The following is a 19745-nucleotide window of genomic DNA, read 5'->3' as shown; positions in this document are numbered from 1 at the left end:
TTAGTTTAGTTTAAGTTTCATTCCAACCAATAATTAAATAAATAAGGGACCGTTCACAAACACTTGTTAGGGGAGGCCTGACCCCGGGGGCCTGACGCAAAAAGGGGAGCCCGTAAAAGTTTTGACCCTAGGTGGGGAAGGGCTGAAAAAATAACCACAATTTTTCCTGGGAAAATTTAGTTTATATGCTTTTCTATGGGGATGACCCATAATTTTCATGTCAAAAGAGGGGGGGCTGAAATTTTGAGAGATCTGGAAAGGGGGGGGGCGAAAAATTATCGCGATGTAATTTTTTAGCATCAGACTCCCCCAACAAGTGTTTGTGAACGGTCCTTAAAAATAACACACACACACAAAAAAAAGGAAATTGAGAGCAATTTCTGGGCAATTGTCGAAATTCTGGAATTTTGACAATTCCAAGATTCTGACGCAGCCTGTCAAAAACTTGGAATTGTCCGCAAAATTCTAGAATTCCGACAGTTCAGGTTTCTGACGCAGCCTGTCAAAAACTTGGAATTGTCAGAATTTTAGAATTTCGACACTTCCAATAATCTGACACACCAGCACATAGGCCTACTCCAAGATTTTTAATGCTTAAGACTTGTTTTTTCTGGGGCGTAGCCAGCTTTCTTGATCGGGGGAAAATATAAATGTCCGGGCAAAAACAAAAAATTCCTGGTTGCATCATTTTGACCCGGTATTATTAGTGGGATACATACATTATACCCGGGGGGGTTCTCAGTACAAATGACCATACGGGGACGTGCCGCAAATAGGCCTATGGGTAGCATTTTCAGCCTGTTGGTATATCAATGACCCCTTTTTCAAAGCCTATTTTAGTATATAAATGGGTCCTTTTTTCAAAATTTTCTCACTTTTTCGGAAAATAGCCCAATTTTTCCTTAATCTAGCCAAAATTTTCAAAATTTTCCCAAAATTTTGGGAAAATTTGTAAAAACTAAGACAATTTGGGTTAAATTTGGCCGAAAATGTTGACTTTTGGTATATATATAAATGGGTCCAAATTTCTTGAAAAATTGGTATATTTATGGGTCCACTTTCAAATTCTCAGCGGCACGTCCCTACCAAAACCAAACTTGAGTACCCCCCCCCTCCCGGGACATTATACCCTTTTCTTATAGGCCTACTATCAGTGGAAAACTTTGGTACATCTGCTCACGCCACTTTCAAAAGTTTTTTTTAACACATGATGCACGGTCGACTTTTCTACATAGGGATATTTTCAACCACTACAGGAAAATGTAAATTGTTTTTAAATTGCTTCCCTCAGTATTAAAAACTTTGATATATCTACTTTCAAATAACATAAATTATAAATACTTTTAGTTTTGGGAAAAGGTGGCACTTTTTACTTTAAAAACTGTTGTACGTTTTTAAATTTTCAATGGGAAATGAGACATTTTTCAAGTTTTTTGATCAAATTAATTGATTAATATTTTCAGAACACTTCGCTGGAACATGCTAAAAATTTTCTTCGCATTGCAATAAACACTAGAGAAATTTATCTTGGTGATATAAAATTCATGTTTATTAGTGGATAACAAAAGGTAGCACTTTTTGATCCAAAAATGATAAAAAGTATCACGAAAACTTATTTTTTAGATGTGCAGGGGAATTCCTAACAATGGAAATCGATCAGCCATGACGGCTAAACAATGCATGGAGCACAATGAGTTTTCCCATGCTTGTCTAGATAAAAGGTCGTGCAGTAAAAAATGTTGTTCTTCAAATGCTACCACTTTTCTGCTCATGGGAAACCTTTTCATAATTCTACTGTGTACAATTAAGACTCAATTACATGTAGGCCTAAAGTCATCGTTATTGGGATGTGCTGTGCTCGCGTCGTAGCGCGCAAAAAAAAAATGTATTTTACACTATTTTTGCCTATGATCATGATGATCGGGGTAAAAAGTGCTTTATTTGTACAATTTTTGTTCGTTCTTGTTCTTTTGGTATTTTCTTGGTAAAAACTATTTTGACCCTCCCTCCTCTAATACCGTAATCCAAAATTGTTGCCCCCCCCCCCCTTGTGCAACTTCAAACTTTTTCTGTCCCCCACGTTTCCAGCCTCCTAAAAAGAGCGCTATAGACCTATTATAATTATATATCGATAATGCGGGGTAAAAATGCTGCCCACCGAATTGTTCGTCTATGTCCCCGAAATTAGAACCACCCTCCCCCCTTCTTACCAATCCACCAGTAAGCCAAGGTAGGCATACTGAGCAAGTCAATGCTAACAGATTTTCATCTTTGTTCTGAGTGGATCACGCTATGTCACATTCAGTACGATAAATGTATTTTTAGTAGCGCTGCCAGCTGGGGGGGGGTAAATGGGGAATACCTCCCCCTGATGCTGGCCACTCTTAATATCTTAATGCCTTTCTTGTACTTTTTAGCCCATTTTCGTCAAAACTAATGTTGCCCCTCACTCTTGCAAATTGCCTTGCCCCCAACCCCCTGAAGTCCTGGCTATGCAGTTCAACTTACAGAAAACTGGATACAATTTAGCTTCATTTAACAGAAAGTAAAGTCAGGAATAATATACTGGGTGCCTTTTTATCTGTCAAATTCAGTATTCTGGGGTCAGGTTTCAGAATTCCAGCCCCACACATACACCCCCACTCCCCAAATCCAAAAGAACACACCCCATTGGGTCCTGGAGAGGATATCATTGGACATTGGAATAAATTTCTTTTTGTCTAAACCAAGTATATTCTGGGGCAATCCAAAGTCCCCACCTTGGGAGTCTTCAAGAGGCTATCAAATTCCAGTTGTATATGTAAGGTTGTGATAGCCTGTACAGCAATGACAACCCAGCAAGTACTAATAATAACCTCTCATATCAAAACCCAATAAAGACACCCAAACCAAATAGAAATGGCAAGAGCTTGGTTCTGTTTCAATACTTTTTATTATTCAAATCATGATCTTAGAATGAATACAATCAACTAAAATAATAAGACATTTTATAAAGTCCTGAGATAATAATATTAGAAGCGCATGGATTAAAATCAAAAGTATTACAGAAATTAACTGCACTCCCCCTAAAGAAGACATGACATTTTTTTATTTTTTAATTCCCAAACCAGAATTTTGTTGTGGGAAAAAATGATTCCAAGTTTCGAAAATTCCATTGAAAAAGTTAAATATAACAAAGAATTTTGGGAAATCCCATGTTTTCTTTAGTCGTTCTAAATTAATATGATGCTTAGGAATTCCCACTGCTAAGTCCGGGGGGGGTGGGGGGGGGGGGGGAAAAGTAATGTAAGGTTTTATTTCAAACTCTAATGGTAACCCACAGGTCAAATTGCTAGAATTTAAAACACATAACATGCACCTAAACAGAAACAATCCAATTTGCAATCAGCAGCTTATAATCAGCACCAATATTGCAACATCAAAACAAACAACTATACAAACATCCATCTCCACCAGTACCCCAGTAGGCAATGAGGATAAAGTGCCTTGCCCAAGGACACAACATGTTGACCCAAGTGGGGTTCGAACTCGCAACCTATGGATTATCCACTCGGCCACACATGCTCCATGGAGAATACAGGCTAACATTTTGGGTGATCCTATTTCTTCTTTGGTGGAGGAGGTGCTTTGGAAACCAGAGCCTGAAATTGTATTTGAAATTTTGAAGGCTTGTACCCGTACTCGAGTCCCAATTTCCATACCCGTAGCCGTACTCGTACCCATGGCTTCGGATCTGTACCCATACATGTACACGTACTCATGCCATATTTTGACCCGTACTCATACCCGTACTCATGGACTGGGACCGGTACCTGTACTCATGGCCTGGGACCCGAACCCATACCCGTATTCATGGCCTGGGAGCCGTACCCGTACTCATGGACTGGGACCCATACCCATACCCGTACCCATGGGTACAGGTACCATACAGTACATGGCTATACAAATGCAGGAAAGTGAGAACTTGCCAGCGAAGTGTTACGTGTAATCAGATTATCACTATGTCAACTGGATCACGCTTTTGAGTTACGCACCACGATCGAAATGATCGCAACACAAAGTCTATGCCATGGACTACCAATTCCAAAAGGTGTGTGATCCAGTTACCAAGGAGTTATGTAACCATTTTGCTGGCGCATAAAATACTTTCACTTCCCAGATGCATGTTAACTCCACTCATATGAATCCCATTGTGAGTCCTCTGATCATAATCAAAACAAATATGCTACATCATGGATGGGGAGTAATGCTCGGATCCAGATAGCAAACTATAGCAAGTTCCCAATTTTATTTTAGCCTGGTCCAGGATCCTGAAAAAGGTAAATCCAGCCCTGGCTACACAAAATGTACATGAATGCTGCACACATGTAGATCTACATTGTAACATAATTCACTCATTTCACTATGGTGACCTCTGAGGATGCTGCACACTTTTTTGTTCGGTCTATATCCAAAAATTTTGTCACTTCATGTTGAGATAGGTCAAGTGGAATTTCAGAATTAGAGAAGGAGAACCGGGACTCCCTATACCGCGCGCCACGTACAATCGCGCTGTCAGCTATGGAGAGAAAATTGGGAGTATTCGGGTCCTTATTGGCGGTGGGCGAAGACAAACAAAAACAATTCTGCGTCTCATCTGAAGTGTTGGCTAGTCGTGTGCAGGTCACATCAGGTGCATCTATCAATTGACCTTTTCGGTAAATCCCATAACCCTTTGCGAGTACACCTAAGAACTCGTCATTTTGCGTCACGCCGCTCTGCAATGCGCAGTAACGATGTTCGATAAACGATGTGCGCATCGGCACAGAGCGACGTGACGTCAAATGACGAGTTCTTAGGTGTACTCGCAAAGGGTTATGGGATTTACCGAAAAGGTCAATTGCGCCCATCATCCATGTTGAGCTAAATCATCCATGGGAAGTGTGTGGATTTTAAATAGAATCACCCTTTATCTCTTTCTTTCTCCTTTTGCATCTGCTCACTTCTTCATGTTTTCAGGGCTAAATGGGTGCAGAGGTGAATTAAAAGATCTGGAAAAATAAATCATAAAATATATAATATTAATAATTTAGTATGAAATAAAGATCCACCAGTTTTAATCAGCCATTACTAACTAGTTTATACATACAGCACATCCATGCTTCACTCATCAGATAACTGATTTCGTTATGAGTAACATATGGGACATAGGAAGCTAGTTCCTTGCCCAGGGGAATTTCAAGTTAGTGCAATTATTTTCACAAGAGCATTTTCCAGGGACTGGAACTTGGGACCTCGTCGCACTGAAGTCTGCTGCTCTATCAACTATGCTAATTATATTGCACTTATTCATTGTTATAACCCAATGTTGGTATCTTTTGTTGTCCTAATTTTAAGCACTTCAGACGTTCAATGCAGAATTCCGCCAATGCTTGGTCCCATCATGACCAAATAAAAGAGACTGAACTGTAATATAATTATATTGTTGTCTGTACTACATACTATCATCCCAAAAGGCTGCCTTTTCTGATTTTCATTATCATTTTTGTATTTTATCATATTGTCATTTTACATTTCAGCATGCTTCTTTCTTTCATGAATGGACATGAGGTTGTAATATTATGATAATACCTCCAAATTAATATAAAAATTAACTTTACTGAGTGTATCACACAATAGTGAAAATAAGAGAGCTTGAACCAAGGGCCACTTTTGCAAAAAAGTGGCCCTTGTTCTCCAAGATTTGGAGTGAATCAGGGGCTCCTGGTTCCGAAAGATTTGGAGTGAATCAGGGGCCACTTTGGATGAATCAGGAGCCACTTACCAGGGGTGATGGACCAGGAGGTACTTTAATATAAAAGTGGCACCTGGTTCAACAAAAACAACAGTGGCTATTATCAATCACCAAGAGGCCAATAAAAATAAAGATGTGCTGAATAAGTTAAATAAGTTATAAGTTATATTATACTAAGTGTACCATACAGAACTCATATAAACGACATGTTACGTACTTTAGGCTTCATGAATATAAGAGACCGTATTATTTTCTTAACTGGATGTATGATGTTTAAAGTTAAAAATGAAATTGCACCTCCTACCTCAATGATTTGTTTCGTCCAGTTAATATCATTCATTCTGTTAACACTAGAGGTAGTGTAAATGGCGATCTATATGTTCCAAAGTGCAATACAAATTATGGTAAAAGCTCTTTCCAATACAAAGGTAGCGTGATTATGGAATGTTATTTGAAAGATATTCGTCAAGTCAACTCACTAATGCAATTCAAAAAGAAACTCAAAGAAGACCTGAAATTGTAGCACTACTAATTCTGCAGCTCATATATGTCAAATGTTTTTAAATACTTTGTGTTTCTCTTTCAATTATTTGTAATTACAAAAACTTGGTTTTCATGCTGTATAATATTTATATAATGTATTTTAATGCTGTGTAATATATTTATGTAAGCTCAATTTTTTATGGTTTTTAATAATGTATATTCTATGTGTATTCAATGCTTTTATATGTTTGTCTTAGGGCCCTACTGAAAATCAACATTGTAATATTTGTTGAGTAGGTTACCCTGTTTAAATATGGTTAATAAATAAATAAATAAATAAGCATTATACTGCTTCATATTTTATATTTTTGGTTCACTATCCAGGGGCCAGTTTAGTGAGGAAAGTGTCCCTCGGTCAACTAAAATTGAGATGGAACCAGGGGCCATTACAGAGTTTCTGGGGGCCAAACTGTTCCCATCTCCCACTTATTTTCACCCTTGGTATCACATCACAAATAGATGCCAACAATAAAAAAAAATCACATAAAGCAGCCTTTTGAAATAGTAGATTATGTGATGATATTTCTATACTTACTCATGATATTTCACAAATCTCATATTCTTGTTTAAGGACAGTAACTCTGCCATCTCACCCTCAGTCAACTCAAAGTTGTAGCTCTGAAATAAAAATCATAAAACCATAATATTTTATTACTTAACTGTATTTCATAAAAGAAATCAAATGAACTTTATTACTAAGTTCACAATATGTACAGTATACAAACATTAACTGTCTATGTCCAGGGATGTAGTGTACTTTAACACCTGCCTGAATGCCAGAGGGTAACTTTGCTGATGGGCTGATAATGGGTAAGAAATTGACAAACTGTTAATATTACAGCCCTGAGCAGAGCTACTCTTTTCTGAACTTTTATAGGTCCACTTTTTGGTGATAAACCAGTAACAAAGTATGTATAAGAAAGTACAAAAAAGGGCAATATCAATGGGATTTGTGTAAAAGGTCCACATTTTGGAAGTCCCATAATAAGTGGTCCTCTCAATATGTTAAGGCAAAAGACCTAACATTCCTTTTTCCATGCATCAATAAATTACACACACAACGCAACATGGTCAGTTAGTTAGATGCTTCTAAAAATGTGCTTATTACTATTGAGTGTTAGGCTCTAAAAGTATATGTCGGGCATGTACAATTTTTGACTGGCTGGTAACTTTTATGAATTACTTGCCCGACTGGCTAAATTTATTTAAATCATTAGTACTGGTATGGCACGACACACATATAATATATACCCAATAAACATACCTCAAAATTCTCTGCTATCCTTGTTGCATTAGTACTTTTTGGTACAACATTTATACCTCTCTGCATCTGGAACCTGATGAGTATCTGTGCTGGAGTCTTGCCCTTCTTTTTAGCCATTTCTATGACAACTGGGTCATCGATTGGTACTGACCTATTGGTGTCAAGACTGCAATGGTAAAAAGAAACAAACAAATATAAGCCAGTAAACACAAATGTGTTTTTAACACCGTTTAAACAGGTTAGGCCATCTTAATTAAATCCTGTGTCTCAAAGCTTGTGAGAAATTGAAAACCTAATGTGGAATGCAAGCCTTGGGCACGGGGAGCAAATTTACCCTTGTAAAGCCACCAATTGCTCCTGGTCCTTGTAAAATTCACATGAACCAGGAGCAATTTTCTAAAATAAATTGCTCCTGGTTACAGTTTTGCACTTGATGCAATCGTGCTGGTATGCTGTATTGTATATATGCAGAAAAGGATTTAATATTGAAAATTGCTCCTGTTTCTTCAGAAATTGCTCCTGGTTCTTGTAAAATCCCAGTGAACCAGGAGCAAGGTTCAAAACAAATTGCTCCTGGTTCCAGTGTGCTTATTTCAAGGCTTGGTGGAATGCAGTGTTTTTTACTGTATTTTTTTATTTTAATTTTTTTATGTGTCACTACAGGATTTTGGACAAGCATTTTGTGCAAAAAATATCCAATTTTGTGCAAGAAATATCCAGTGCTACAAACTATTCTTCTTCTATTTTATTATTTTTGTGTCCAAAGTTTGTGAAAAATCGAAAACTTGAAATCAAATACGAACTTTTAATTTTCACCTTTTTGTTAAAAAAAAATAAAAAAAGATAAAAAATGAATTTCCTGATTTTCAAAGAGGACTACGTGCACAATTTGACTAACGAGCACAGCAGCTTTGAGACACAAGATTTAATTAAGATGACCTTATAAACATATTTTGGTCTTGGTCAGAACGTTTTAATTTTGTTTAAATGTTGGGTTATATAAAGGGGATGAACACATTTTTTCAAAAAAGGAAACTACAACATGTTAACTAGAATTCCGCGGTTCGTAATTAAAGTGGCCCCACAGAAAGGTATGTAAATAACAAAGGTTTGTAAAAAGAAATAATGTGCAATATGCAAATAAGCTCATTAATATTCATAAATATGCAAATAACATGTAAAAATGTTGTCAAAATATTATTGTAAAATGTACTTTTTAAGTTGCATTATGTATTATTACATAAAATATTCTGTCAACACTTATATAACATGATATTAGAATATTTTGAAGCCAAGTTTGCAATATCATTATAATACTCTTTATAGGTAAATGAGTTTAATATTGTGCAAATTCAGAATTAGGTGAGCCGAGTGGACTATGCACTGTTACTGTTATTCTTGTTGATTTACAAAACTCAACCACCTCCCCAATTACACTAGGTAGATCAAGGCAGCTTGCTACCCTATACACCTCTGTGTAGTGAGGCATGCAGTTAAAAACTTACTCTGGGCTATTAGGTGAGCCAAGTGGACTATATGCTGTTACTGTTATTCCTTTTGATTTACAAAACTCAACCAGTTCCACTTGAGTGAGATAGGGGTGAAGCTCAACCTACAAAGATAAACATTGATCAGTATGGTGAGAGTTCATAAGGGCAATGTCAGGTCCAATGGTTACAACAATGCTGGACCTAAGATACACACACTAATGCCTGAGTGTACTTAGATTTTGTCTTCTATGCCTTAGTTTGATTTCACTTACTATGTGGAGTGACTCAGGGTTCGGTTTTTGCCGGCAAAAAAAACATTTTTTTTACAGCAAAGTGGCAAAAACTGGCAAAAACTCATATGTAGCCAGTGAAATACCGGGTGTAAAAAAGTAACACGGAAAGCTCATAAAAAATAATAAAAACTTTTGATCAATCATTCAACATATTTTTGTCTTGTCAAGTCCTTAAAATGACAAGTTTTGAATTTGATATATGCCACATTGCAGTTAAATGCACTGAGCAATGAAAATCCATGCCTTATATGGCCTTGTTATACTTGTTAAATGATTTTTGTAACTTAATAATTTGTTTTGAGATGAAATAGTGAACTATTCATCACTTTTTTTAGTTTTTGCCATTTTTGCCTGCAATAACTGGCAAAAACTGTTTTTGCCAAGTGGTTAAAACCACAGTTAAAACCGCTGTTTTTTCCACCTGTGGCAAAAACCTGCGACTGGAATGTTTCTCGTAAACATATTTTGTCCTTCACATATTCCACTATGTGTTGCGACCAACAAATTGAGCTAACTTGACTGTAAGTGGCTTCCTACCTGTAAGTTAGCAATTGGTACTTTACTGACATCTAGTACTCTCTGTAGCCATTCAAGAGGTAGGTTTGATACACCAATAGCTCTCACTAGGCCTTTCTCATATACCTTCTCCATAGCCTGTAGTAGGAAAACAGAACTGCGATTTTAGATACAGACAGCAAAGGAATTAAGGGTGGTCTGAACCCTGGAATTATAGAAACATTTGGGCATCATAACTGCTACTTTTTTGGGCTAAAGTATATCAAAGTATACATATTTAGAATGGCAAAGACTTGATGAACCCATCTGTGAGGTGAAATTTGAGCAAAAATGTTTAGTTTTGGAAAAAATTACCCCTAAAAATGTTTATTGGGCCAACATTTTTTCTTGATTTTTTTACTTTTAAATAGATTTCAAAAACTAAATATAAATCTAGGACCCATTTCATTTGATTTATTAATATTATATCAAACGTAGCAAGATATTATATTGGTTTGAAGTCACATCAGGTGTTCAATCTGTAGTTACATTGAAAGATGTGGTTTCACTTTCCATATGTCAAAATGGAAGAAGGGCACAAGAAAATTTTTTTTGTTTCTTGAGGGCAAATGCTAACAAACATTTTTGTTTTTTGGGTGGGGGGTTGGCTTTACCTTCCATGTTTCTGTATAGTCATTATCTTGTTTCTTGAGGGCAAATGCAAACAAACATGGGGGGGCTTGGCTTTACCTTCCATGTTTCTGTATAGTCATTATCTTGTTCCTTGAGGGCAAATGCAAACAAACATTGGGGGGGGGTTGGCTTTACCTTCCATGTTTCTGTATAGTCAGTCATTATCTTGTTTCTTGAGGGCAAATGCAAACAAACATTTGGGGGGGCTTGGCTTTACCTTCCATGTTTCTGTATAGTCAATATCTTCACAAAAGTAGTTGCCTTTGTCATCTGTTGGGTACTGGGCATCTCCTCTCTGAAAACAAGAACAAATATTATCTACATGAAGTTATGACTAATATATTCTTTTAGGGAATACTAAAGTCAATCATCACTCCAATCTCATCTTCTGTAATATATAGCCTATGTCATACAGGTATCTTATCCTTGAAATGACATTGACATCGCCTACAAGACCCTGATCAGGTCATGTGACTTGGAATCAATACCCAGGTCACATGATCCGATTCACGCGCCGCTACAACGTCTAGTACCAGCAATCCACCAGAGTGCTGATGAAGTGAGCTTGGATGAGCCACGAAAATTACATGCGAGTGTTAATTCAATTGCTTGTATGAATTGGTCAAAATGTACACTAATATTATGACATTGACCAATGTTTAAGCCATAGGTCAATTATACACTCTAATCCTGCCTTCTCTAATGAATGCCAACATGGATCATGTAATACCTGTCTGTTACCTTAAATGCCATTGGTCAATCATTAGCCATATATTCCAATAAATAATGTCTTCTTGCTGACTGCCTATCTTAATTACCTTGAATGCCATTGGCCATTACGTAAGCCATTAAGTCAATATACTCCAATCCTGTCTTCTCTATTGTATGCCTGAATGTCACCATGCCATATATATATTTCTTACCTTAAATACCATTGGTCAATCTATCAGCCATATGCCAATCTACTCCAATCATGTCTTCTCTAGGATTGCCTTCATGACATACCTATATATATCTTACCTTAAATGCCATTGGCCAATGCATAAGCCATAAGTCAATATACTCCAATCCAGTCTTTTCTATTGTATGCCTGCATGCTGGCTCAACATCATCTGGATGATGAAATGTACACCACAGCTACAAAGAGTAAGTATATATATGAAATCTCATATAAAAGTAAAGTAAAATGATTGGTATTACCATGAAGCATACTCAGAGTCGGGGTTCGAATTTCAGGGAGGCCACCAAGGCCATTGCCTCAACTTTTTCAGTTTTGGTCTTGGTGCTGCAGATCTTTGTCAACTTCCTGGCATATTTTTCATAACTTGTTGGCCTTGGTGCCCTTAATTCTTTGTCTTTGCTCAGTGGCTTTGAAAATGGGTGCCCCCCAAAAAATAAAATTCAAGGCCTGCACAGAGTCTTCATAAACAGGCTCACTGCTATATCAGTTTTCACCTTGATGTGGCAGTGACGTCAGTGTAATTTTATTGCGTGCAGCTTCAAATCGTTATAGCGTTTATTGGAATACACATGTGCACATGCTTTAAGATGCCACATACACCACACCATGTAGCTGCGGGTCTGAAACAGCTGCCTCAGTACCTGTGGCATAGCCAGGTTTTCAGAATGTACCAACAGTAATATGTATGAAATCTGACCCAATGGCTTTAAATATCAAGTTCTTCAAGTACAGCAAGAAAGTTCAACTATATGTAATTAATCAATAAATGTGATGGGGCAAAAATTTGATCAGAATCAGTATCATCAATTGTATAGATGAATCCAACCAGTCAAGTTATGGTCAGAATTCATTCGGCCATTACTGGGTCCCCTCCGCACCAAACTGGTATTGTGACTGCCCAATTGGGTGGATTAAAACCGCATAAAATTGATGTTATATTGTACGTATTGTATTATAAACAGTCATCATTCTTTTTTCTACATGCAACATGGGTGATGGAATGCAGTTTAAAATCCCCGCTAAGGCTGCTTCATTTCACATTTTAGGTGGGATGGAGCCAATGGGGACCCAGCTATGGCTGCCATTGAGGTGTAGGAATGCGTAAAATTGTATTCATCTATACAAACTCTATGAGAAAAATATTTTCAAAATATTTTTCCTTGGGATTTATACAGAAAATATTGTTCTGAATTTTTAACATCCAAATTGAAATGCAGTTAAATTGGTGCCAAATTAAAATGAAATGTGTGTGTCTTTTGGCTAATAAACAAACTTTTTTTTTGTTCCCTACCTTATCAGTGTAAAATATGTCTTCCCTCGTGACCTTGCCCTCTGCGATCTTAGCTCTGATTCCCTCACCAACCTCCCCATAATTCTGGTAGTCATAGGCACAGTCAATATGACGATAGCCAACATCGATAGCAGACATCACCGCTGTTTTCAATAATCCTTGCTTGGACTGAAAATATAAAGGAAGATGACCTGATTAAAATCATTCGGATGTGAGGAGAAGGGAAGGGAGTGGGAAGGGAGGGGAGTGGGAGGGGACCCCTCCTGGTAATCATATGTGACTCTGACTCACTCAATATAAAGGAAGATGTCTTGATTACCGTATTCGTCCAGTAATTTTTTTTTTTTTTTTTTTTAAGTTATTTATTTTAGTTTTTTTTAAAGTTATTTATTTTTTTGGTTTTGGAGTGTCCCTAGACCTAGACCTAAATGCTAGGATCATTCATGGTTGACCTAAAAAAATAAATTCATATTAAAAACACAAAACATAATGCAATTTTTTTTAGGTCAACCATGAATTTAGGTCTAGGTCCAGGGACACTCCAAAACCGAAAAAATAAATAACTTATTATTTTTTTTTTTACAATTTCTGGAATTTTTCGAAAAATGGGGTGAGACTATACTCGAACGTGGGACTATACTCGGACGAATACGGTAATGTATATATATCAATCAGATGTGAGGGGAAGGGAATGTCAGGAGAGGGTATCCAGAGGGGAGAAGGAGGGGAGGGGTAGGGGACCCCTCTTGGTAGTCATATGCCACTCAATAAAAAAAGATGACCTGATTAATGTATATCATTCAGATGTTAGTGGAAGGGGAGGGGAGGGGAGGGAACCCCTCCTGGTAGTTATATGCCACTCAATATAATGGAAGATTACCTGATAAAGGTACATCATTTAGACATGAGGGAAGGAGAGAGGGAGGGGAGGGGAGGGGACCCCACCGGTAGTCCACTTGATCGACTTGATTTTATATATTGAGATGGTTGCGGAAGGGAAGGAGAGAGGGAGTGGGAGAGGGAGGGGACCCCTCCTGGTAGTCATATGCAACTCAATATTAAGGGGATGTAAATTTCAAATGGAGTCACCCATTCAGGTAAACCTATTTGAAATTCACAATCACTGTGTGGAAGATTAAGGTCATGAATGAGTATCTTGTGTATGATTTAGTCTGGAATATATAGCCCAATAGAAAATATCTCACATCTCATTGAAACCATACTTCTGCCTCCCCTCCCCCCAAAAATAAATTGCTGGCAACGTCACCGATTGTCCAACAAATAAATTGCTGGCAACGTCACCGATTGTCCAACAAATAAATTGCTGGCAACGTCACCGATTGTCCAACTTTTTGGAGTTTGTGAGTTAGTACTGGAGTCTGGATCTGTGTTTGAACAATATATATTGTACCAGTCTCAATTCAATTGGCTACTTTGCAGCACTTTAAAAGTTAGATAAACGTATTTGGTCAATTGACGCCCTGAAAACCAACATCAGATATAGCCAGGGCACCGACCTTTGCTTCAGATATGTTTGGTGAGATAGATTGATAGATCTAGAAAGGTTCCAGTAATAGTATTGGTCCTTCTTGATTAAAACAATACTGGTACCATTGCTTCAAATGTAAAAACGACCTCCAATATACATGTATACAAAATCCCTTAGTAATACTATTCTTTAACGTCTTGTTCTAACAAGACCACACTAATTAATGGTCTTAATTATTAATGGTCTTGTTTTAACAAGACTAAACGTATGTGCAAACGTTGCTATCCGATCCCTTTGGATTGGATAGCAACATTTGCACAACATTTTTTGTGGGACCTGAGCATCAGACACTCCAAATTGCATTTTGAATAACAAGAATTAAATAATTTAAAATTTGTGATATAATACAAATTTTATGGCAAATTATTGACAGTCATGGAAGTAAACAAATCTAATTATGATATGTACTTACTATAAAAGCGCATGTAGCTGGAAGGAAAACCTGACCATCATTTGAAAATTTTGATCTTTTTGTATTGGAGATATACATCCCCCCTGACCTAAAAATGTTTGGTCTTTTTATTGTAATTGAAATTGTAATTGGAAATTTTCATGCAAAATCAAATAATAATATGCAGGCCATATCAAAATGATTGTTCTCCATTCATTTCTGGTGTAAAAGAAAAACTTGCCAATTCAAGTGTACCATTGGATTCATGACCAGACTTTTTTACAATGTAGGCCTATAAAGTATAAATTCTGGTCATTTCATGTGAATCCAATGGTGCATAGAAGTGGCATGCTTTATAAAACACCAAAAATGGATGAAAAACAATCATTTTGATGCAACCTGTATACACGTTACCAACAGCAAACACATAGATAAGCATTGATTGAAATGTCCATACCATATCTAGTCTGTTATCATATGAACAAACATTGTTATCCAATGCCATACTCAAAAGTGCACTGACTGTGCTATTCCAGTTGATATCTATTATAAACCCCCTGGAAAGTATTGGGCATTACAATAATCATACAAAAGTAGAAATTCAAGAAGATTTGAGAGTGTTGATGTGGAGCAAATTACACATTATGGCTTTCCACATACAAATGGAGTGGTAATCTATTTGAAATTCACACCTGAGCAGAAGATTAAGGTCATGTATCTTCCATAGTGGGTGTACCGTGTACACATTTCATCTGGATTTAGCCCAATGGAGTGGAAGCTATAGAAAAGTTCACAGTGGTGTTTCAAGGGATATGAGTTCATATATCCACCAACGATAAAAAAAATAGTATAATACTTTCTGAAGTTGCTTAGAAATGCCTAAAAATTGAGAAAATACCATGATCCTGTCTTTTGAGATTGCGTCCCCTGATGGAATTACACAGATTAATGCTCTGTGTGCTAGCCATTGGCATCAACATAAAAAAATCCAAGATTAGAGGTATTTTCTGAAACTATCAAGAGCTATCTTAAGAACCACTGAACCAATTACTATGCTTGTTTGTTTTTATTTTAAAGGTCCTATTTATGTTTACAATTAAATTTAGTTTTGAATTTATTTTAGTATTATACCAATTTTAATCCTAAAGTCACAAGTACCATATTTTTAACCAGATTAGCACCCTTCCCCTATTGATAAAAAGAGTCTAAATGGCATCCATAGATCTCCTAAAGTCACAATCCAGAGATTGTTAATCTCAAACTACAGTATTACCTAACACGCTTCAATATTTTTACAGTTTTCGAAATATTTACATGGTACATACACACTACATCATGTCAAGAGAGACAACTCATTAACTCTCTCCACGTGAGTGTCGACTGCAGACGACAACAAAATTTTCATGACCATATATGTGACCCGGCAGCACAAATGAGCCGTAAATTCCCTAAATTGTATTCTGAGTTACGGTGTAAAATGTGTACGAAGGTCGTATTCATCAGTAACTTAAGCTGGCCCGACATCTGTCTCATTTTAAAAACTAATCAATAATCCTATTGTTGAAGTGGATAATAAGCTTCTACCTTAGATGGCTATAGAACTTTTAATAGCTCTGGTCTGTGTTTGCTTTTGCTAAATCCTGTTCAAGTGGTGGGTTACCAGGCATTGTATTTTGTACAGGTATGCATAACCAACAATTAACAATGAGAGAACTTTCTTAAACCTCGTTGACTTGGGGATGATTTGAAATGACCACCAATTAGGCTAATGAAAGTTGATCCCCAGTTTCCCGTTACATAGTTTTTCATGACTGGGTAGGTGACTGTTTCATTATTCATTATTCATTATTTTCAAACTTTCGTTATCGGTGCAAAGTTAATTACGGAATGCTATGTTTTGAGGCCCAAATAAAATAATAAAGTATAGTTAGTAATGACCATGCTTCACTTCAAAACAAATTTTAATTAAGCACATCTTCTTTGGAATCTTCAAATTAACCTATAGGTTGTGCAACATATGAAAGCACCAGAAGTCCATGATAGTCTTTGGAGAACCACTTTTCCATATAAATACACGGTGTCTGTGTGTTCTATTGCACACTACTTTTTACAAACCAAACTTACTCTCCGCGGCCACTAGCACATCTTTGGAAGCAATATTTATACGGAAATTAGTTTGTCTACTTGCACAAACTGGAGGTTGCTGGTAAAAATCATCACAGGGTGCACGTGTTAATAATAAAACAACCATGCAAGAAATTGACAAATAAATCATTTTATTTATAAGTTTATTTTATTAAATACATAAATATTTGTAAGAAAAGCAGAATAAATTTGACTTCAAATTTTGTTTATTTTATTTATTTTGATGTTGTCTATATATAGCGCCTACATAGTGCACGGTAGAAATGCTTTCATATTTGTTCATACGCTGGTTCCCTTGAACTTGGCTGCCTCTCTTTGTGTTCGGTCTATCCATTTAGTGGTAGGAGAAACTTAGATGCAGGGAATTCCTAGTCTCCAGTAAATGCGCCCCTACGATATCGCCCATTTTACCACGTGTTTTTAACCCAGCGTTTGCAAAGACTATTCGGGCCGGTCATGGTCGGCGTAAAAGTGCTTAAAATACGTGTCGGACGTGAAAGATGACATTAAAACTATCCTTTTTTCTTAAAAACTTGAAAAATGTGAAATAATGAAATAATGGAAAATAATGAAATATTTGATCGGCATTTTTTCTGACCGAGTCGGGTAACGGGAAACTGGGAGTCAACTTTCATTAGCCTTATGACTGTTTGATATTTATTGCCAGCAATGTGGAAAAAGAGACACATGTAAAAACGTAAGCAGCTTTAATTTTGTTGGAGGAGCAAAGTTTTTAACAAACCATAAAACCCCGCTTCTGGATATCGTTTGAAGCCAAATGATATACCATTTTTAAGTTTATGATATTTATTTTTTAAACACAAAATAAAACAAAATTGACCGGGGAGGAATTTACGGCTCATTCGCCGTGAATGGTCACATATTGACCATATTGGGGGGGTAAAATCCATGTGTCTGATAGGTAGGGGTCACTGAGCAGATTTCCATCTTGTAATAATGTAATGATGTGTACATCCATATCGGGAGGGTGGGCTTGTCGGCTGCTGCATGTGTCTCTTTTCATTTGTTGGCCTTGGGTGGATGCGGACTCGTCCCGGGTCCCGGTCGCTTAGGGGTCGCCACCGGGTTGCCTGGTTTGGGAATGTTTTCTGTATTCCTTCATGTAGGCAATGTGGCTTGGGGATGATTTGGAGTGGCCTCCACGTGGCATGGGTCTGGTTTTTGTTCCTGGCTGGTGGGTGGGGGAGACACATGTGGTGGCTGGCGGGTGCATCCTTGTAATGTGGATGTACACAATGTGTTTAAACAGTGCAATAGTATATCTTTTTATGTAATTGCCCCAATGGGTTGGAGGAGTCACACCTTTTGGTGACAGTGTCTTGATGCTTCTGACTCTTCCTGGCTAGCCATGGATCCCAAGCAGCAATATGCTGTATTTGAGATGAGGTCTCACCAATGTCTGGTTTAAGGCGTACCGTAAAGCTTTTCTTTAATGTTGGTAGATGCATGGTGAACATTTCTTTGAATAAAACCCAATCTCCTAGAGGCTTTTGATGCCGCGTGCTGGCTTTGTTTATCCCACTTGAGGTTGTTCTGGATGTGGATACCTAGGTATTGGCAGCCTTTTTTGTCGGTTCAGGGGTGCCAAGCATATTGCATTGTATGGATAATCTTGGTTGCGACGATTTGTGACCCTCATGATGTTGCACTTTTTAGCATCGAAGCGCATTCCCCATGTCTCTGTCCAGCCAACGAGGTTGTCAAGGTCTTTCTGAAGTAGGATTTCATCTTCAGGTCCTCTGATTGTTCCGTAAACTAGACAATCGTCGGCAAAAAGGCGAATTGTACTGGTTTGTATGTTTGAAGGTGCAAAATTAACAATAAAGGCGCCTGGTTATACCGCCGCATTCAGCATCACGACACTTGTAAACAAACCGTGCTTGAGTTTGATTGACAGATGACGTAAAGACGCAATAAATTCTTTTAATCTCTGTGTTTCATTATATAGTATGTTATTGCAACTTAAAATTCATGAAATTTCTGGCAATTGCTAAAATAAAATTGCTTGTTAATAGTTCCCAAACTTTAAAAATATTATTTGGCGCCCTGGCTAAATATAAATATGCGGCTGCAGTAAAATGGTAAACGAATATTTTACAATCACAGGTATTCCAATCACAATGTCAATTGACAATCATGACAATGCATGCATGAATCATGAACATGATGAATGATCATGCCGAATTCAGCAGACTTACATTCCATGTTCCCAAGCCTAGCATCGGGATTTTGCGTCCATTAGGTAGATCAGCGTACACATTCGAACTGGCCATGCTTCTTGCACTTCTTGAAAATACAAACGATCGTATACTTTGATTAAAATAGATTGATACACCGATGGCAGACACCAGGAACGGTAGCACAGGGCTTCTCGCTGACACACATCGGGGAATTACCCGGAGCATCGTATGTGGTATTATATATTCCAACCGTTCAAGGTAACTTTGAATAATTAATGAGGTGACGTATTTCTAGTGCGATACCATGGCGATACTACTGTCCAACGCATTGCACTGCAAGGTCGAACTATTGTGTCCCCGGCCCCCCAACTCAACCCCAAATTGGCAACCATGAGAGTTACCAAATGGCGCGGGAAAGGGGTGATTTTTTTACCAGTAGCAAGGACCGCGAAATTGGCAAAATAGGGGGTATCACTATTTAGTGTCATTGAAAAGTGGTGTTTGAAATTCTAGTCATTGAAAAACCACAAAAAGGGGTTGTTTTTGGCCAAATGTTGTCCTCGATTTTGTATGAAAAATGGGGGTAATATTGATGAAAAATCATTGCAAAGGGGGTCTTTGAAAGATTTGGTAACTCTCATGGTTGCCAACGTTTG

At 37.4% G+C, this 19745-nt stretch overlaps 1 protein-coding gene across 1 annotated transcript; it reads right to left on the bottom strand.

The window, feature by feature from the left end:
* Positions 1 to 4856: 4856 nt before the first annotated feature.
* LOC140146002 (1,5-anhydro-D-fructose reductase-like) lies at positions 4857 to 19336 on the bottom strand. Its single transcript, XM_072167740.1, has 9 exons — positions 19108 to 19336; positions 12804 to 12971; positions 11572 to 11688; positions 10769 to 10846; positions 9901 to 10017; positions 9086 to 9192; positions 7581 to 7746; positions 6852 to 6934; positions 4857 to 5030 (listed from the first exon to the last, which is right to left on the bottom strand). The coding sequence occupies exons 1-9, from the start codon at positions 19312 to 19314 to the stop codon at positions 4979 to 4981; spliced, it is 1095 nt and encodes a 364-aa protein (XP_072023841.1). The 5' UTR covers positions 19315 to 19336; the 3' UTR covers positions 4857 to 4978.
* Between the last annotated feature and the right edge of the window lie 409 nt (positions 19337 to 19745).

This window comes from Amphiura filiformis, chromosome 2 (genome assembly GCF_039555335.1).
Source record: "Amphiura filiformis chromosome 2, Afil_fr2py, whole genome shotgun sequence".
Lineage (NCBI taxonomy): Eukaryota > Metazoa > Echinodermata > Ophiuroidea > Amphilepidida > Amphiuridae > Amphiura > Amphiura filiformis.
Note: the sequence above shows the minus strand (reverse complement) of the source record. Positions and strands in the feature narration are given on the sequence as shown.

Excerpts from the sequence above, each read along its gene's own strand:
- LOC140146002 (XM_072167740.1), bottom strand. The coding sequence starts at position 19,314 with ATGCTCCGGGTAATTCCCCGATGTGTGTCAGCGAGAAGCCCTGTGCTA. Across the intron at positions 10,847-11,571 it reads ATTGGCCAATGGCATTTAAG|AGAGGAGATGCCCAGTACCC; the intron begins GTAAGATATATA and ends TCTTGTTTTCAG. Across the intron at positions 6,935-7,580 it reads GGATAGCAGAGAATTTTGAG|AGCTACAACTTTGAGTTGAC; the intron begins GTATGTTTATTG and ends TTTTTATTTCAG.